General features: G+C 39.6%; 1 protein-coding gene across 1 annotated transcript in view; it reads right to left on the bottom strand.

The window, feature by feature from the left end:
- Positions 1-19,885, bottom strand: part of DCHS2 (dachsous cadherin-related 2) — a 106,744-nt gene that overhangs the window by 17,459 nt on the left and 69,400 nt on the right. The window contains exons 8-13 of the mRNA XM_057375296.1: positions 15,654-15,811; positions 12,532-13,369; positions 11,384-11,623; positions 7,247-7,381; positions 6,792-7,001; positions 4,696-5,553 (exon numbers count right to left, since the gene is read on the bottom strand). Coding sequence (XP_057231279.1) covers positions 4,696-5,553; positions 6,792-7,001; positions 7,247-7,381; positions 11,384-11,623; positions 12,532-13,369; positions 15,654-15,811 — 2,439 coding nt within the window. The remainder of the gene's footprint in view (positions 1-4,695; positions 5,554-6,791; positions 7,002-7,246; positions 7,382-11,383; positions 11,624-12,531; positions 13,370-15,653; positions 15,812-19,885) is intronic.

Genomic DNA, 19,885 nt, shown 5'->3' with positions numbered 1-19,885 from the left:
AATAAGAATAGTTCTCCATTACTTTYACTGTATTACAAATTCATAGGCAAAGTACTGTCTATCCCTCATTGCCCAGTAAATTAAACATCTCATAACATATTTACCTGCCTAAATAAAATCAWGAGATTTAACTTTTCCTATTTGCAAACTCACATGGATCAATGGAGTTCTCTCTTACCTGAAGTCTTTTTTTTATTTTTTTCACCTGTGTATGACCAGAAAGGGCTACTTTTTACTCCATTTATCAGGGGATTCAATTTGGGCTTTTGAACAATACCTTAAATGAAATATCTCCTAGAGTTTTAATTAGCCACCTTTTGACAAAGAGAATCAAAAGATGAAACTATATGCACAAGTATATGTCAACTCACATAGAATCCAAATTCTRTGAAAAGGCCAATAATTTAATATAGAATGCAAGAGACATGAAATAAAAATCCTATTTGGAATAGAGTAAGAGGGAAAATGTGGAACTTAGCAAATTATCCTGCTCAGAATCATCACATTTAACAAAAATGCAGCAAGTTTAAAAGGCATTATCAAAACTTCYAAATAATTATTCTTTTCAAGTGAATTAGGATATTGTCTAGCATATATGGCAATTGGTTTTAATGGTTTTAATTATTTAATTTAATGGTAATTGATTCCATGCATCTGTGATGGAATGAGGCAACCTGAGCTCTTTCCAAGAGCATTAGAGACAACTAGTAATTTTATTATATCACAAAGGGCATACTGCTCACACTCAGTGTTCTGGATGCCAGAGGAAAAGACATAAAAAAATGAGAGGAAACTTTGCTATTACAACGATCTGTGTTTTTATGTCTTTTTTATTTTAGAAGTTACATATTACTTTTTAAAAACCTGTTATTAAAATTTCCTGTTWAGGGTTTACTATTTGCTCTTAAAATCTGTCAAAAGCACAGGTATATCAGATTTGATATGTAATTTTCTGCAATTTTCAATATACTTGTAAGATATTTACTAGAAAAGCTCTGCAATCAACATCCATCTGTCCGATGTGTAAAGACATATATATGAATGCTGCACCGGGATTTTTTTGGAAGTAAAATAAGGAGCTGGAAGTTGAATTTTCATTGTCAAGCAACTTTGATTTGCTACAGAAAACTGCAAGGGCAATCATTCACAGCAGAACAGAGTTAAAGAAAAGAAGAAAAAAGAAAAAAAGGCAAGGTCTGAAGAAATCCCTATTTAGCTTTTAATGCTGTCTGCAGTCTTTTGGTTTGTTTGCTTGTGTGTYTAAGAAGAAAAACTACAGGAAATAAAAGAAGAAGCAGCATTTCTACTTGAATCCTTCAGTATTTCAGAGGTTAGGTTAACAAACTGTTTCTCTGGTTCCTCATATCCTAATCCTTTAAGCTCCACATTTTTCACGCAGATAGAATTGTTTACAACTTCTTTATGGTGGAGAACAAATCTCTTGTGTTCTGACACTTTTCACAATAAACAATTTCTCCAAACAGTGAATTTTTACAGTTCATTGTCAAAAAAATATGACAAAACTGAGGTCTGTTGTGACATAAACAGGCCTATGCAGATAAAGAGCAGCATCTCCCATAAAATGCCCATCTGCTGGAACTTGCCATTTCAATTGCATGCAATTCAGAGGTTGCCCCAGGCAGAAGTCACAGTATGTAGCTCTGAACAGAGAGAAAAATCAGAGAAAGGAAGCTTTCTGTCTACAAAACACATCGAGGCTGAGATAGCACTGAARACAGAGCAAGAGAGAAGGGAGATCAGTCAGGCTCAAAGCAGAAGGCAGTCAGGTGGGCTGGAAATGCTARGCAATTGACTTCTGAATTAGTTAACATATTGAAAGACATGAAGAGTGATGTAAAATGTATAAATTTAGGGGTGGTTTCAGTTTAATCACAAACAGTCCAATGGCATTTGGAAGTATCTCAAACTGTTTCATACAGCCTAGATGCCAAGATTATGCCTGCAGACTCAAAACTGACAAATGGCAGTGTCAACAGCATTTGCCTACCTGGCCACATCAGTTCCAAAACATTTGCTGAATTCTGTGGAAGGACATATATCTTTTATACAGATGGAGTTTTTTATATGTATGTCCTAACACCATAGGAGCTACTGTATCACTGTATCATTGTTTTCCTTCTCTCTTCAGTTCTCATTGTAGCAATCTCCTTTTCCTGTCCCTTGCCATCTAACCTGTGTTCATCCTGGCCATTATTTCTTCAGACCTCTTAACTGCCACGAAAAGAAAAGCTAAGCAGAGATGATTCAGGAACTGTCTGGACAGAATCCTATGCCATGAGCTCTGGGATRACCCTGCTTGAGCAGGCAGGTTGGACCAGAKGAGCCCACTGTGGTGCCTTCCAGCCTGACCCATTCTGCGATTCTCTGAACTTAAAGAATAAGGGGCTACATAATTTATATCTAATAGGAAAAAAAAATATGAGTCTAAAAGTTTTGCTGGTGAATCTGTCTCCAAGGAGCTGCTGTGCAAACAACCATTTGACTAAAAGTTTGGTCAATAATAAAGGCTTCTTACCCTCTGAAGAGCACAGTAACTTGATTATTTATTGACTAGCTTCTAAGTGCCTGCTGTAAGAGAGTTTATAATATTTAAAGACATTAAATATTCAATATTAAACAAAAAAATAGAAAAAAAAGGGGTTTTCTGAAGGTCATTAAACTTGGAGGTCAAACACTTAAAGAAAATGTGACCACAAGGAACAGTTCCCGAGGCACATACCCATTTGATGGGTTTAGACTAAATTAAAACTAAGGACCCTTTGGCTTTGGTTTTTRTCATTTATATTATTCACATTTTTTATTCTTTTTAAAATAAACATAGCATYTTTCCTCTCCATCAGTTAAGGCAGAAATRAAATTACAAAGAAAAAACACATTTATTAATACCAGTTCTTCAAATAATCAGTGTGCAATGTAAATCTTCCCTGGACTGAATACACTGGTACCATTCCCATTTGTAGGGGTACCAGGATCACATATATCCTATAAGCTAACTTCTATGAGAGTTTTAATTATAGTCATGCTTTTCTTCCTCACTGAAATGTAAGGTATTTGATATTTATGCATGCTCATGAAAAAAAGAAAATACTATAAACAGAGACGAGCAGTATTAGTATTTGGTAAAATCTCTCATATTCTTAAAAGAATTTGATCTTCTCAGCAAATAGAGGTATTATTAAACACAAACTAACATTTTGTGATCAAACCCTCCTGTTTACCCTGAAGCTTTGCTAAATTTCCTTTAATCAAAACAACTTAAATTGAGTCTTAATTATATTTTTATAGAGTGAACAGAAGAGCACTATGGGATTCTGATACCACAGTTCCTTGGGGCATTTGCAATTTTAGGCTGGCTTTTCTASCCTGACTCAGGAACATATCTAAGTTTAGGAAAATCTAGGATCTGAGCAGTTTACCTATTGCTATAAAGCTCAGATCTTTATTTTTTTTTCTTTAAACCTAACAATTGGAAAGTTTGGCTTGTAATCCCAAACAAGCACAGAGAAAGGAATGGCTGAATAACCACAGCAGTAATTACGGCAACAGCCTTCTTCACCCTYCATTTTCTCTTCTGTTTGCAATCATCCAAGAATATTGATTGGTTTTYCAAAATTACTAACACATTTCTTATTTACTGATTCATAATCCACTATATAGGCTGTTAYTCAAGATCTATGAATCCACTAATCTCACAAAACACTCAGGACATAAAGGAACACTGCTTTCATTTTATTGAGGGAAATTTGAATTATAAAGAGGATAAATTGCTTGTTCAAGGTGAACCTCATGAGGCGTTTGAATTGAGAATATAGTGGAAGYCAGCTCTATAAATACATCTGGCCAATTGTATAGTGAGATTTGTGGGCAGAAATATGTGAAAGGCACTCCTTTCTGCCCCTCATTAGAACAAAAGCAATCCCTGATGCTGGAGAAGATCCTTACCACATCTAATTGGCTGCAGGGATAACTACTAATGTTCTTTGAATAATAAAAAGTAGAGCAGTAAGTCTCATCAGTATGCAGAACAAATCCAAATAAATCTATAAGCACCTTGTGACTGAAGCTGGTTTGTCTATAGGCAGCATTCCACAGTGCAGGGTCTGCCTATAGAGACACTGTAGAAGCCTGTACTGACAGCCTCTGAACTTCTCTACCCTTCTCCCCACCCTACCCCCCTTTCTCCTCCCTCYGCAAAGTCCAAAACTTCAGTATTTTTGAAAGCTATCACAGTTTGTGGAGGGTATTGTGAAAACAAGAAATGCCAAGTTTCAAYTGGTTCCCAACACTCCCCTCATTTGAGCTTGTGTGCACTGCCCAGTGAAACAACAAATAAATGCTGTCCACCCATCATTAAAGTCATTTTGCTAAATGAATGAACCCACTGATGTTTAGCTGAGGGATAGAAACACACCACCTTCGAAAAGGGACCGTTCTGTCAAGTGTGAGCATCACTGTTGTATGAGGGCAGCAAACTCAAGAGCCAGGGAATGCCTCCCGCATTGCATCATTTCATACTGGTGCACTGGAAAACGGCAAATGGGTATTGGCTACATCCACATTAACTTTTCCCTGCTGCTGCACAGAAAAAAAAGGGTTCCCCACACTATTCATTACAATTACAATTCCAAGAGGAGGGGAGATCGGCAACTCCAAGAACAGGGATTTAATGCCCACCTGCTGCACTGTTCTCAGGCACACTTGCTTCGTATAGGCTGTGGCTGAAGGAGATCTCCTCCTCTTGCTCTTCTGTAAAGACAATGACCACAGCTGTGGCTGTTTGGGGTGGGATGCCTTGATCCGAGGCCGTCACCAGCAGCTGGGTACTGAAGTCTTTGGAAGCCAGGGGCTCCCGAAGAATTATGTCACCTGTCTTCGCATCGATCTGAAAAACAGTKTCTGCTGCCATCAAATTAAAAACAACAGCTCCATTTGATCCCAGATCCACATCCTCTGCTCTCACAGTGGCTACTGTCTCATTGACAGCAGTTTCATCAGGCACGAAGGCCCTGATAGGATTCTGCAAAAAAAGGGGATCATTGTCATTGACATCATCAATGTGCACCACAACACTGACAGTGGTGCTCCTTGGAAAGTGGTTGCTACAGTCACTTGCTACAGCCCTGAAGGTGTACTGGGACTTGGTCTCCCGGTCCAGTGCCTTTGTAGTAACTATGGATCCTGTGGCGCTGTCGATGGCAAATGCTCCGTAGGTGTCATCAATGAGCGAGTACRCAACTTCGCCATTCAGGCCATCGTCTTCGTCAGAAGCAGAGAGGTCCAGGATGGCTGAGCCTTCCTCCAGATCTTCTGTCASAGAGATTTGATAGTGGGTCTTTGCAAACAAGGGGCTGTGGTCATTTTCATCCAAGACTGTCAGACAGAGCTGTGCAGTGGAGCTTCTGGAGGGACTGCCTAGGTCACGGCACTCAATTACAAGAGTGAAATTGCTGATGTCTTCTCTGTCTAAGCTGCGAGTGACCAGCAGTTTGCCTGACGTGYTATTTACTGTGAAGTATTCTCCAACATTTCCACCTTTCAAACACAYAAAAAATTAAATGATCACAAACAACTACTTTTAAAAAAAGAACCCATTGTGAATGCGCTACGCTAATTGCAATAACAAGGTCCAATTTCTCACACAGCTGGTGTGTTCATGTGCCTCTCACATATTTTATTTCTCATACAAATTAAAACCTGTATTTCCTTTAAATCAGTGGGTGGCAATGAGAGCAAATGCAGAATGCCGTATCAATTTACAGACTGGCTATTTGGCCATGTGCATGTCTTTCTTCCCAAACCAGCCCACCTTATAAAAGCTCATGCATCTATGCTGCTGCATGAAGTGACCTCTTCCCAACCTTAGTTACAAATTCCAGAAATCYATATAGCTTTGCTGACAATTGTAATAGCTGCTCCTTGCTCCTTTTCTTCTACAACCTATCTCTTGGAGGTCAAGAGCTGTGCAAGGTCTTGATTTGGGGGGAGTRGGAATGATTAYGRATCACTGAAAAGTCAGCACTTTWAGTAGTRGTGAATGACATACATACTTTATAAYATGTAGAAAGACSAAAGGTAATTAAATTAAACRTCATAGAAGATCAGGCCATTAAAACCAAGAAAACAAAGGAATTCATTACTTGTTTCTTCAAAGAAAAATGTGTTGTTTTTTACCACAGTAGCTCTCTGCCTGCATTTGAGCTATTGCTGAGAGCCACAAACCAAAGTAAGCACAGAAAACTTGTATTTGTCCAAAGATATTACAGGAGGCTTTGAACAGCTGTGTAGCTTACATTGGCATAGTGGACACAGGGAGAGTTTGGTGAGATGAAAGCCAAGTATGACATTTCTAATTGCTGGYTGAAAGAAGCTCTCATGAAATAAAATTAAATAAATAGCATTAAGTAAGTAAAATTCAATTAATTCTTGCACCTATTTTCAAGCATATATTTACATTCAGACTTCTACAACTTTAACAAAAAGGACAAAATTATGTCTTCATGATTAATGCTTCCTTTCAGCATTTGGTATTTTTTTGTTTTTCTCTTCTGTACTATTTCAAATCCAGAAAGCAGAATGAAAGTATGCCTGGTAAGTGTTTATTAATGCTGACAAAAGGATGAAAGATCTCTTTTCTTTTCCWCAGAAAAGAAGCATGTGGACAAGATGGATGCTAGGGAGGCATGGTAAAGTCAAGACTAGCCTAAAACTTGGATGCTGTTGTTTATAAGCTCCCTAATTTATATTAACAGAAATGATGGAATGTAACTTACCAATTATTTTGTATCTTAGAGCTCCATTGTTGCCAGCATCCATATCTACAGCCCGGATAATGTAAACAACAGAAGGCTGCTGGTTCTCTGGAATAAAGATCTCAGGGGGAGGAAGAAGAAACGTGGGAGAATGATCATTTTCATCCAGCACTGTGCAGATTACTGTCACCATGCTTGACAGCGAYGGGGTTCCACTGTCCCGAACCAAAACTAAGATTGATAAAAAGAAAGCAAATTTCATTCAATGGCTGTGGGCACAACAACAGATGATCTTTAATAATACCAGAGTAGGAGAGTTATTTGTGCTGTGCAAAAAGCATATGATCTTCTGTACTGGAAAATCTTACCACTCCCATCTAATTCAGTAGGTGTGAAAAAAAGTGATGTTGATAGTAACACCACACCCATTCTCACTTCCCACTCTAGAGGCATTCATAGATATTTCACACTGCTACCTTTAATACTGAAAACCTCCTGGGTTTCCCTGTCCAGTGATGCAGCTGTTAYGAGTTCTCCGCTCTCCGAGTTCATCTTGAATTTCTCATAACCAGCTCCTGGTAAGATTTCATACTGAAGCAAGGAATTCAGTCCTTTAAAACAGAATGGAAGTCTTAGTAAAACACAGCAACTCTCCTCACATTCAGGTCTACTTATTTGTCTCTTTCTTCTCCCGCCAAGTTTTTTATGAATGACAATTCCATACTGTTCCTGATTTACCATTTGTATACAGTACAGGAATATCAGCCTTCCCATCTTTCTCTAAGAAAGAGGCTAAAACTGCACAGACTTTTAGAAACCTATCTTTCAAAGTTTCCCACCTTGATTGAACAGGAAATGAGACTCAACTTTCTTATCTATTATGGTTATAAGATAATTCTTTCATGTTTCTTCTAGTTCCAACATTCTCCCAAGGAAAGTATAATGTCATCTCTATCACACTTATATCATTATTTTTAATGATTTAATCCCACATTATACCCAAAGGGTTGGACTACTGTACWCTTTATTTTTTGAAGATTTTCCTAAGTTTCATTGAATCATTGTGCATTTTTCCCACCAAGAATTAGTCCTTTAGTAGGGTAGGGATAGCTGGAGCACCTGAAAAATTACATGATAATTCTAGTAATAGGAAAACCCCTATTCAGTGTCAAACACYGCCTGCCTGTTCTCATCTGCTGCAGTCAAGCACAGGACAATCTGCACTGGTGCTGATGGAGCAACACCCACATGAGAGAAGAAAGAGCCTACAGTTTTTAACATCCTCAACTTCATTTGCCTTTGAATAGCTTTGTTTAGTGGTTGACAATGCCACTGAAATTTGATTAAGAGAATCATTACTGTAAATGCATTTGCATCTAAATTAAGTCAAGGGAGGGATATATTCATACAATACACAGCAGGAAGAAAATTGAATTACAGAAATCCTTTCAGCTTTACAGAAGAAAGAARAAAAATTGCATCAGTAAGGACAATCAAGGTGAATGCCTTCAAAGTCTCAGGTTACTAACATATACTTATCTATAAATGTTATATATTTACTAACATTATTTACCATATTAAATACYATCCAACCAAATTTAAGAAGAAATTCACTGTTCTGCCTGCACTTATGTGTCCTTAATCACCAATATGCTGCAGATGGAATAAAAGAGACATATGAAACTGCAGGTCTGATACTGTTAACTTCTTGCCTCCTGCAACTGAACTGCTTCAACCCAGTGCCTTCTCCAGCAGATTACACAATGGACATTATCCACAACCAGTGAYGGAAAAACATATGGGCATCACCCAAGTTGACCATTCACACAATGCTGAAACTAAAACTTTTAAACCTTAAAGGACACAGTTACATGATATCTCAATTACATTTATTTGCCAAGCATTTACGGCCTCCTTTCCCATACCCAACTGCTAGAAGTGTGAAGAAGCATTAGGAAAAAGCTGCACACCCTGCCCAGGAGAGTGGYGACTCCACACATTGATACACCACAGCACAGCAGTTAACACATCTGCACTCAACCCAACCTGCTGGTTAAATATTCAGTAGCACCAGTCACATTTTAGGGGCTGAAATCACAAACTGAAATGAAAAGTGTCCCCTCTGCCCCAAATCCAGACTCAAGTCTCATCTTTATAGGACTTTATAAAAATCTCTAATGAATGGCAGTCTCATAACTGGAAGTCCCACCTCATAACTCCAAGTCAGTGGTTCCAGTTCCTACTAACCTTTCAAGATTTTTCTCCTAGGGCTCCAGACACAAATATTGGACCACAGAGGTGCACACCAACCTAAAAGGGCTAGTTCAGTTCACTCAGAGCTTCTGCAAAGACCTAACTCAAGAAAAAAACCCTGACCTGTCCTAAATATTCTGCTGCTATCTCTGCTTTCCCRTGCATATTTTTCCAACATTAACATCTTTTACACTTGCATTTACTGGTGATGAGCTGTCAGATGTCAGCTAGTTTGGGGATGAAGGCATGAAGGTCTCCCAAAAGGCTCCCAAAGTCAGGCTCCCAAATACAGAGATGCAGTCAGTGCAGGTCTCGTAATGTGCAGGAGGGAGGTAGCTGAACAAGGTGTTTCAGGGATATTCATGTGAAAGAAAACCATTTCAAAATCAAAAATTTTACTTGTGATTTCCCCCCAAAAAGACCCTCTTCCAGTCACAGAGAATGAAGCAGAAGGGAAAATAAAACAAAAGGTTGATGATGGCTGAWATTGTTAATAAAAATGATTCCTCCCAGTGGTCACTCAGGGAACATATGAAGTGAACAAAAGAGTGTGAGGGGAGAAAGTCCTCCACTGAAACTATGCAAATATTACTGGGGTGTGAACTGCAATTTAAAGAATGTGTAAAAATAAAGCTATGATGTAAAAACAAAAAAAAGAACACCATGAGAGGAGTAATTCAAAAACTGTGTTCCAAAAATGTAGAAAAGTGAGAAGATTATATTTATATGACTCCTCTATAAATCAAATTTTCTTACATTATGAACATCACTTCAATGTTAATTTGAAGCAATGCTATTACACACCCATGACATGGGGCCAAATCAGGCAAATGTGAGAAAAAGACCCAACAGAATGACTGTGGTTACTGGAAAATATACTTAAAAAAAAAACAGCAGGAAGGAACCATCAGCCACAACAGTGCTCCAGCCCAWAGTGTCTGCACAGGCAGGCGCCCACTGTGCCACCCAGTACACTTGGAATGCCCTTCCTCCCCATCCTGCCAAGCCACCCCAGCTCCCTCCAGTTAACTGCTTTGGAAATTTCCCTACTGCTGTATTTCCCACAAGATGTGAAAAAAATCCAAGGGATGGAAAAGGAGGGAGAAGAATTCAAGGAAATTCTCACTGTTTTCTCCTTTATCTTGCAAACCCTTCTTCATGTATCACCTTTTCTACATATTGTGATCCACTAAAGAAAGAAGACACTTTGAAGAGTGAGATGCAGAGGAAGACTGCAGTGCAGCTCAGCTGTCATGGAGATCATAACAGACAGGGATCCTACCCATTCCTAATTTCTAAATACCTTACRCAGTTGTGGGGAATTGTCTTTTCCATATAATACCTCTATTGAGCTCACATCAGCCTTTTATAATCTGTATGTGCTCTACATTAAAATTTAAAATCTTACTGAATACAGAAGATTATTTTGCTAAGAAGTTCCATTATCTACTTTTAAGATAGCATAGCCTTACACAATTCTAAAGAAAGCAGCAAAAGTGAACCCACAGTAAAAAGGAAGTAATTCAGAGTTGAGACTACCTTTGGGCCAAACAYAGCACTAGTGTAATATCTAACACTCTTTCAAGATTTTATTATTTTATTATTTATCACACAGATCCCATATAACTGCTCCAGAATACGGACTATCTTAACATCATGTGCTATGCATTTTAGGCACTTCAAACGAGCAGGTAGTTGAAGAACTGAAGGGATTTTTTTGTGGCTTAGCAGACTCTCTCTGGTTTAGTCCTTAGATGTGATTCACTGAGGAGATGAACCGTCCCCGCCTCTTATTCATCCATTCTGTGTATTTTTGAAAAGCAATACATTACATTCTTTTGCACGTAAAGTTCTAGTTAAAATCTGRAGCAGCTTCCACGTACCCCTTCGCAGCTCAACCAGCTGGAAAATCTTAGATSACAGTGCCCCTCTCTGGTCAGAAAAGATGAGTGCATATTTGCCTGTCCTGTTACAAAACCTGAACTCTTGACTAGTGAACTGCTTTAAAACTATCCAAAATGCTCTGATTGAGAGCAAAAAAATGCTCATATATTATCTTTGAGTTGAAAATTGTTTGCTGATTTRTAACCAGAACATATTGGCTTTCTTTACGTGAAAACTACATTATGCTGTGTCACACAAGAGTGCATTTTACATTTAATATACCAATCAGAGCTGAAACTMCCCCAGATGCAAGTCAGAATATCTCCTAAAGATTGAGAGTCTGAACCAAACCCCGTATTTTGAAACTCAAAAGTCATACATTGGGAAAAGCACAATTCCTATACACGCAAGGCAGCAAGATTGGATTGGTCTATTACGGTCCACAAGTAAATTACTGGCAAAAGAACACAAATCACCTGCATCTCGGTCCACAGCCTCCACTTTTATGACAAATGCCCCTGGATCTTGGTTTTCACGAACTGCAGTCTCATAAAGTTGCTTCAGAAATACTGGGGTCCCATCATTCACATCAAGAACGATGATGGTTAGAACTTGTGTGGCAGAGAGAGCCGGGCTRCCGTCATCAAGAGCCATGACTGTCAAACTGTAGCGCTCCTGAACCTCACGGTCTAGAAGCTGGGCTGTAGTTAAGAGCCCTATTATGAAGAAAGAAGGTATTAAAAAAAGTATTCTGGTCCAGGTTAGGATCCTCMTTGCTCCAGCACTCACAGCTTCAATGCAGAATCACTGTGCCACTGCTGCAAGGCTTCCAGACTTTACAGTCATTCACTACCTGCAATTCCCACCAGAATGCTAACTAGCCCAGAAATACTGCTTTTGGCACCCAAGGAAATTKGGATTAATGGAAAATTCAAGTGAAGTTCAGAGATTGTTTTTTATTTAACTTTGGGCTTGATTTTTTTAACTTTATTTAACCTAAACATTTGTCTTCTTTTGTGTGTAAGTTACGCAGTTAGGATCTCTACAAGTCAGTGTGAACTGCATCACCTAATGGGTTCAAAAYCAGAATAAGAACCAGAAAATATTAGAGCTGTTGGTGTGATATTTGCATTTGTGTGAACATGGTATAATAGAATAAGATCACAGAATTTCAGTGGGCTGAAGAATGAAATTCATCAGCACTTTGAGTCTCCACTGAACACGTTCCACCCACAGTGTAATGCAGACTCCCTGATCTTGACTTTGTCTTTCCCAATGTGTACATATCATAACACATGTGTGTGAACATGCTTTAAGTATGTATCATGCCAAAATCAGAATAAATTATTTCACTGTCCACATTTTCTTCCCATCTTCTTTAGGGCACTACTGGAAGAACCTCCAGTACAGCTACACAACACAGTTACAGTGTCACAGCTGAGTCTCACAGAGCACRGTACTGCCCCTCTTGTGTGGTGCTCTGCCCAAGGCAATCACCCCTGAGGACAGCAGGAGACCTGGGCAGAGTGCCACACTGATGYGTACTTCACTACTGGATGGTTATGCACTCACAAATATTACTGTGAGAAGCACAATACAAGAAACCCCAGGRAAGTTACAGTACCTGTGATTTTATCCAGTACAAATGCTTTGTTTTCATTTCCTGAAAGAATGTGATACGTAACTTGTCCACTTTTTCCCTCATCAGGATCCTTTGCAGTTAAATGGTGGACAAGGAAGCCCACCTCCACGTCCTCCATGACATAGGAAAGAGGCAAAGATGTAAAACTGGGGCTGTTGTCATTGGTATCTAAAATCACAATTTTCACAGCCAGGGAATCCAGCCTCCGATCAGTCAGATTTATTGCTTGGTCTTCTGCAAACACCGTCACGATCACAGARTCAGTAATCTCCCTGTCTAGTGGAGAAGCCGTGGTCAAGGTGCCATGTAAAGGGTGAATAAGAAATCGATTTTCACCCACGTCATTCATTTCTAAGGAATACTGTATTTTGCTGTTCAGAAAACTGCCATCTCCATCTTTTGCATTGAAKGTGTAAACCAGAGTGCCAACAGGTACATTTTCTTCTATGCCAATCACTATAAAGTCATCTTGAAAGTAAGGAGAATGATCATTCTTATCTTCAACAKCGATACTTAGGAAGACAGTGCTATTTTGTGGGGGATTGTTATRATCCTTTATAATAACTTGCAAAAGAAAGTGCGAAGCTGCTTCATAGTCAAGCTCCCTGGAAAGATAAAGGTCTCCTGTCRAGCTGTCTATTTCAAAATGAACATTATCATCATCTTTAGCAATACTGAAATGCAGTTTCCTGTTCATTGCTAGATGGTTATCAGGCGCCTTCAGAGAATCCAACACTTGTGCGGGTTTAAAATTTTCAGGTACGACAAAGTGCTTGAAGTATYGAGAAAAGCCAGATCTCCCGTTGGGAAGTGGGATCACCTGCAACCAAAACACAAAGACTGCAATATTTTCCCACTGCTATTAYGAATATTGTAATGTGTAGTGAGTTGACCCTGGCTGGATGCCAGGCGCCCACCAAAGCTGCTCTCTCACTCCCCTCTGCAGCTGGACAGGGGAGAGAAAAAATAATGAAACTTCATGAACTGCAGTAAGGACTAGGAGAAATCACCCAGTAAATACCATCAAGGGCAAAACAGACCAGAATTAGAGATATTAACTGAATTTATAGCCAACAAAATCAGAGCAGGATAATGAGWAGTAAAATAAGACCTTAAAGAAAACACCTTCCCTTCCCCCCACCCCTCCCTCCTTTCCAGTTCTATCTCCTCTTCCTAGGTCAGGGAGGCAGGGAATGGGGGTTTTATGGTCGATTCATCACTCACTGTTTCTCCTGTGGCTCAGGGAGAGGAGCTGTTCCCCTGCTGCACTGTGGGGTCCCTCCCATGGGAGATAATTCTCCATGAACTTCTCCAGTGTGAGCCCATTTCACAAACAACAGCTCCCTGTGACCTGCAGCAATCTGAGCCCATCCCACAGATAACAGCCCACTCAGACTGCTGCAGTATGGCTCACTCTTCCATGGGGTGCAGTCCTTCAGCCTGGGCTCCTCTCTCCATGGGTCTGCAGGTCCGTGCCAGGACCCTGCCCCAGCATGGGCGTCCCCCAGGTCACAGCCTCTTCTCAGGCACCCACCTGCTCTGGTGTGGGTCTCCCCCCCAGGTACAGGGGGATCTCTGCATCCCATGTACATCCATGGGCTGCARGGACACAGGTCCTTTACCATGGGCTGCAGAGAGATCTCAGCTCTGGAGCCTGGAGCACCTCCTGCCCCTCCTTCTGCACTGACCTTGATGTCTGTAGAGCTGTTCCTCTCACATGTTCTCACCTCACTCCTCTCGGGCCAAAATTATATCTCTGCAGTAACTTTGCTTTTCTTCTTCTAAATTATGTTATCATAGAAGTGACCATTTCTAATTGGCCAGCCATGACCAGCAGCACATTCATCTCTGGAGCTGCCAGGAATTGGTTCTGCCAGACATGGAGGAAGTTTCCAGCAGCTTACAGAAGTCATCCCTGTAGCCCCACCACTACCAAAGCCTGGCCAGGCAAATCCAATACATAATGAAAATTGTCTTCCATAATTGAGAGTTTAATAATTTATTACTCATTACTATATTTACCCTTACTATGCTTCAAAGGCAGAAAACAAACTCAATGTGCTACATAAGAACTCAAATATCTCTTGGCCAGTCATTCCATAATTCTATCCTTTACCACCACACTAAAAAAAAAAAGGGGGGACAAGACTGTCTCTCACTCTCTTAATCACAGGAGTACAGACAATGGAATACTGCTATCTCTGCCCTTGCTCTGAAGCTTCAGAAATATTTCAACTGTCTTTCTACCTAGGACAGCACCACAGGGACAGATGTGACATAAAAAGCACAGTAYGTTATGCAGTTCTCCAAACACAAACAGATAGCTGGTTTTTTTTGAGGGTTGTTTATGTCGTTACAGAATTTCATTCATTATGGATTGCTGCAGTGCTCCAAGCTAATGCTTTCAAATGAAAGACTCTCTTGAACTGTGGGAACAGCATTTGCCTTGTCTGGACTGAAGARTATTATTACAAGCTATCCAAAATTAACCATTTTTGGGTGACTTGAAAACAGCAGTCTCAGTGAGACTCAGCTTCTGACAGAGGAGTGCACAAGTGGCCTGGACAAAGCAGCCCCGCTGTGGCTCAATGAACAGCAGGTGGCTGGCTGTGGAAAGAGCACACACTGGATTTCACACTCCCATGTAGAGCAGCCCTGTATAAACCAGCACAAAGAAATGAGATATTGTTATACAAAGTTACATAGAAACAGAATTTAGAAAAGAGAGCAACTTAATTGAGGAAACAAAAAAAGTCTCTTCCCCACTTTCAAACCCCCTTGATTTGATTTTCTTTCTGCCTACCCAGGTATTYTTCTCCTCTTTTCCAGAGTTCACAATGATCTCCTGCTAAAGCACAAACATCATCTCTTTGCAAGATGATCCAGAATGCTGTTGTTCATTCTTAACAAATCAAAATGAGTCTGCCCTCTCATTTCCTCCCTCAAGAGAAAAACGGCCAAAGAAAATTACCCTAAGACAAGCTGCTTACAATTTTGAACTTCTTCTTTTCTTTGGTTTATTTCCCTACCTTCTTCTAAAATTGTTTTCTTTTCRAAGTAATAAAGTAAGATAATTTTTCTATCTGTACAATGTAATTGAGTACCTGGATGTAAACAGCAGCCTGTCCCTGAAGAGAAGGCATCCCCTGGTCCTTGGCTGTGACCACCAGTCTGTAGTCTGATTTCTCAGCRTGTGACAGAGGCCGGGTTGTTCTTAACTCTCCACTGACAGCATYAATCTGGAAGTGTCCTATATCCTCTTCTGTGGGGTAAAAATGGATCTGTGTTATTGCAAATCAGWAGCAGCTTTCCTCCACACTACTGAACGTTGTAATTAACAATGAGAAAGAACAGRACCCAGAGGAAAGAAACCTGCTGCACTCATTTGGATCTCTCTGGCCTGTTAGGTTCACCTCCTCTTCTTTCACTGAGTACACAGTTATTACATTTAATCAGGATTTAGAAAGGCACGAAGAGAAATGCCACAGAGTACTAAAGCAACTGCCCAAYACTGTACAAACATTACTCATGCCAATGGAGTGTGCATCAGGAGGGCAAGGATACCCCAGGACTGGTCCTTCTGTTTCCAACCTTGGCAGACAGGGCCAGAGATGGAATTAAGTCTCAGTCCCCAAACTGGCACAAAGGGTTAAGTATCTCCTGCCAGCCACCGAAGTGGCTCCGGTAACTCCCAGATTATTGAGACTCCTATAAGACACTGTGACTGCAGGGATGCACCTGCCCTGCTTGTGCTCTGTACCAGCAGCCAGTTGGGGGTAGCTCAAATCTTACAGAAACCTGCTGCAGGGCAATGTGTGAATATTGGAAATTATGCTTATATCTTTCATTGAGGACTGGCAACACTCAGTAACAAGGGGCTTTTAATTGAAGTTATTACTTGCAGTCACATTATACTACATTTATTCGACAGTTGTGAAGAATAATTCTACCACAGATGAGTAAAGAACACTATGTGACATCGAATTACAGAATCATTTAAGTTGCAAAAGACCATTATTATTATCATTATGATTATCAAGCAGAACCTTTAACCCAACACTGCCAAGTTCACTAAACCATGTCCCAAAGTACCACATCTATGTGTCTTTTAAATACCCCTGGGGATGGTGACTCCATCCTGGGTAGCCTGTTCCAATGCTTGACAAACCAATAAGAAATTTTTCCTAATATCCAATCTAACCCACCCCGGGGAAAAGAGACCAACACACACCTCCCCCATTTTCAAGAAATGGAATACAAATTTTAGTAAAATGGGAAAGTATCTATTCCTTTGCATGCATCAACAGAAATGGAGAAAATCACAATAGTTACACACAAGTACTTCTTTCTAAGAATAATATGTAAACAGCTTTCTGCCATGTGAATTTTTAATAAGGTGCGCTAGTGGGTTAAACAAAGTTACGCAGCATAACAGCTGCTATTATAGTAAGCAACTCTAGTACAAATTAATTCAGTGCAGATGTAGTACACAAAACACCCATAAATAAYTATATTTCCATAGGCACCTAAGTGAGCATGAAGCTGTTTATGTTCTCCAAATCTGCACTTTCAAATTAGTTAGCTGCACATATAGATGTTTGCTTTTGTATCCAACCACATCATCTGCAACCGAGACATTTTTGCACCTGTAAAATTTGAAAAAAAACCCACTTAGCAAACTGGTTAGAAAACTGGGTTTTCACAACCAACAAATAGGAGGGKTTTTTTCCATATTGTTCTGCTGTTTTTTGAGTGACTATAGGTTTCTAATTCTCCAGGAATCCCTTCTGGGTTGAGTCTTGCTGTCTGGAACATAACAAGGAAATTGCCAACAAAAGGAAACAATACATAGAGACAATTATATTGAATGAGACAGTCTTGCATTTTTAATTTTTCATGATAGCTTAGAAATATTAATGCCACTATATTACTGTTTTCATAAATAGCTTTTGGTTTACTTTCCTGGGGTAGATCCCAACAATATGTCTACATTCACAGAKATCCTATTTTGTTCCATATAAGGTTTCATGACACAAAATCCCAGCTAAGCAAAAGGCACAGGAGATATGAGAAACAGAACACACAAAGTGAATCRCATGCATGTATTTTCAGCATTTTGCTAAAACCTACAACTACAGTWGCACTAAAATCCAAATATTGCATGAAACAGTCAGTTTTGTGCATAATTTGGTGGCAATAAAAGTAACAAAAAATGTCTGATAACACTGGAAAGAGTGATTGCATAGAAACAAAACCCCTTTGGACTTCCATTTTGTGTTTCGCATTTTTTTTTGTTTATCTGATACCACACTAAAAAGACAGTCAAAACTGCATTTTAAAAATTGTTGTGGCATTTTTATCCATCTATTTTTCAAATATATTCCAACAGCCATTTGATTGTAAATCAGAAAAATAACTTGTACACTGAGAAAAATGTTTAACACCTATAGAGCATGTCAGTCTTTGCTCTAAAAGYTCATGGTCACTGCATTTCCAGGAATATCTCCTTAGCTTCTGTCACCATAAGTCACCTGAATTAAGCAACTGCTACTTATAGTATACACCCTGAATATGCCCTTTTGTGTCTGAAGAGGAAAGCAAGAGAGCAGAGTAGAAATGSGTAAGAAATATGGAAACTGGAAAAAGCAGATGAAGCATGGAACAGAAAAAAATTAAATCTCTCAACAAACAAACTCTAATAGCTCCAGTCTCTTCTTGTGCTTGCAAAAGCAATGTGCCAATAAATGAATATGTTTTCAGAATTAAATTTTTCATCTCTGCCTTCTTCAACCTGTTGGCCAGGCTTTCATTTGCATGACATTTTCCAAAACTCAGGTTCTGTGCTCTCAAAGATGAACACAGAAACTGTAGTTTAGAACAAAAAGAGGAGGCCTGAGAAGCACCAAGCAATGTGTTACTGTGAACTTTGGCAGAACCTTGARGCCTTACAGACACTGGCATTTAGGCAAAATGGCCCAGAAAGCAGACACAGAGTAATACTAGAGATTTCTCAGAGATTTGTGATCTCAGCACGCAGTGCTATATTATAGCTATATTTTTAGCTAACTTTCTGAAGAACTTTCCTAGTTCTTAAAATACTCAGTGCCCTGACCATCTCCTCCTCCTCYGAGAGGATGGAAAAGTTGTTTCTTTTAATAGAAAAGAGGAGGGCAATGCCATGGCTTCCAATGAACCTGAACATGATGGGGGCTTCAGCAGAAATGCAGCACTCTGCAAGTCCAGCAATGCTCCCTGCACGCTGCTTGCTACTCATTCCGGAGAACAAGCACTTCTTTGCAGACATATGTACAGCACTTGCCAATTTGTGTATGCCAGCAGTCTAAGCAGGATTCTCTTGGCACTTGTATGGTCAAGTGCTAATGTTGCATTCACATAATTGCCCCAAGTATGACTGTGAAAGCCTCTGTCAATGCTAGTCTTAACACACAAAGCAGTAGTTTAAGATGCACTATAAATACACACTAATTTTTGTCATAAATGCTGTGCTACATCCTACTGACAGTCATAAAGACCAGGCAAACCACGTTCTGATTGCCAGCATCACCAAGGAATAATACACACAGCTGGCATTCACCTCCCTCTGCATTAGGTTACTCTTTCAGCAATAACACAGAAGGGGAGGTAGGATCATTGACCACCCACTTCCATACACATGCATTTTCAWGSATGATTTGCTTTGATTTTCTGGGAAAAGGAAGGAGCATTTTGAAGGAAGCACTTCCCTGTAGCCTAAAATTCATCAAATGTGTAAACCTCACAGGTCTTTTATAGATTTCTCTTATGAAATTTGTTGGCATTTGTCATTAACATTTCTGTATAGCTTAATATGTTGCTATTACCTTGACATTTCTTTAAGATCTCAAAAACGTTAAAAATTACCCAGGAACATTTACAAGCTTAACAGCTGACACYGACACTCGCAGCTCTTCATCTTGTGACAGTTCCACGACTGCAGAACAGAGCACTGGTCTGCATGGAGCTCTCCCATTAACCTGCTGTTCTCTCTGTTTAACAAATATGGCTGTAAATCAGATCATACTTCTTCATATTTAAGTACTGAACAGTGTCCCAGAACTAGAAAATACTRTTTTAAATATAAACCAGGCAAGAACTTCAGCATGAAACAGAACACCAGATGTTAAAGGCTGTGAGCCAACTAACAAAAACAAAAATTAGTATCAGAGAAGCTCAGCTGTTTCTGGATTTGTTTATCAGGAAAATATCTAGTTCCAAGACTGGAAGGGCTTTTTTAGTGGTTTTTGTGGTTTGGGTTTTTTGTTGGTTTTTGGGTTTTGGGTTTGGTTGTTTTTTGGTT

Source organism: Malurus melanocephalus, unplaced genomic scaffold (assembly GCF_030028575.1).
Source record: "Malurus melanocephalus ecotype Western Australia unplaced genomic scaffold, MMel_1.1 scaffold_9, whole genome shotgun sequence".
Lineage (NCBI taxonomy): Eukaryota > Metazoa > Chordata > Aves > Passeriformes > Maluridae > Malurus > Malurus melanocephalus.
Note: the sequence above shows the minus strand (reverse complement) of the source record. Positions and strands in the feature narration are given on the sequence as shown.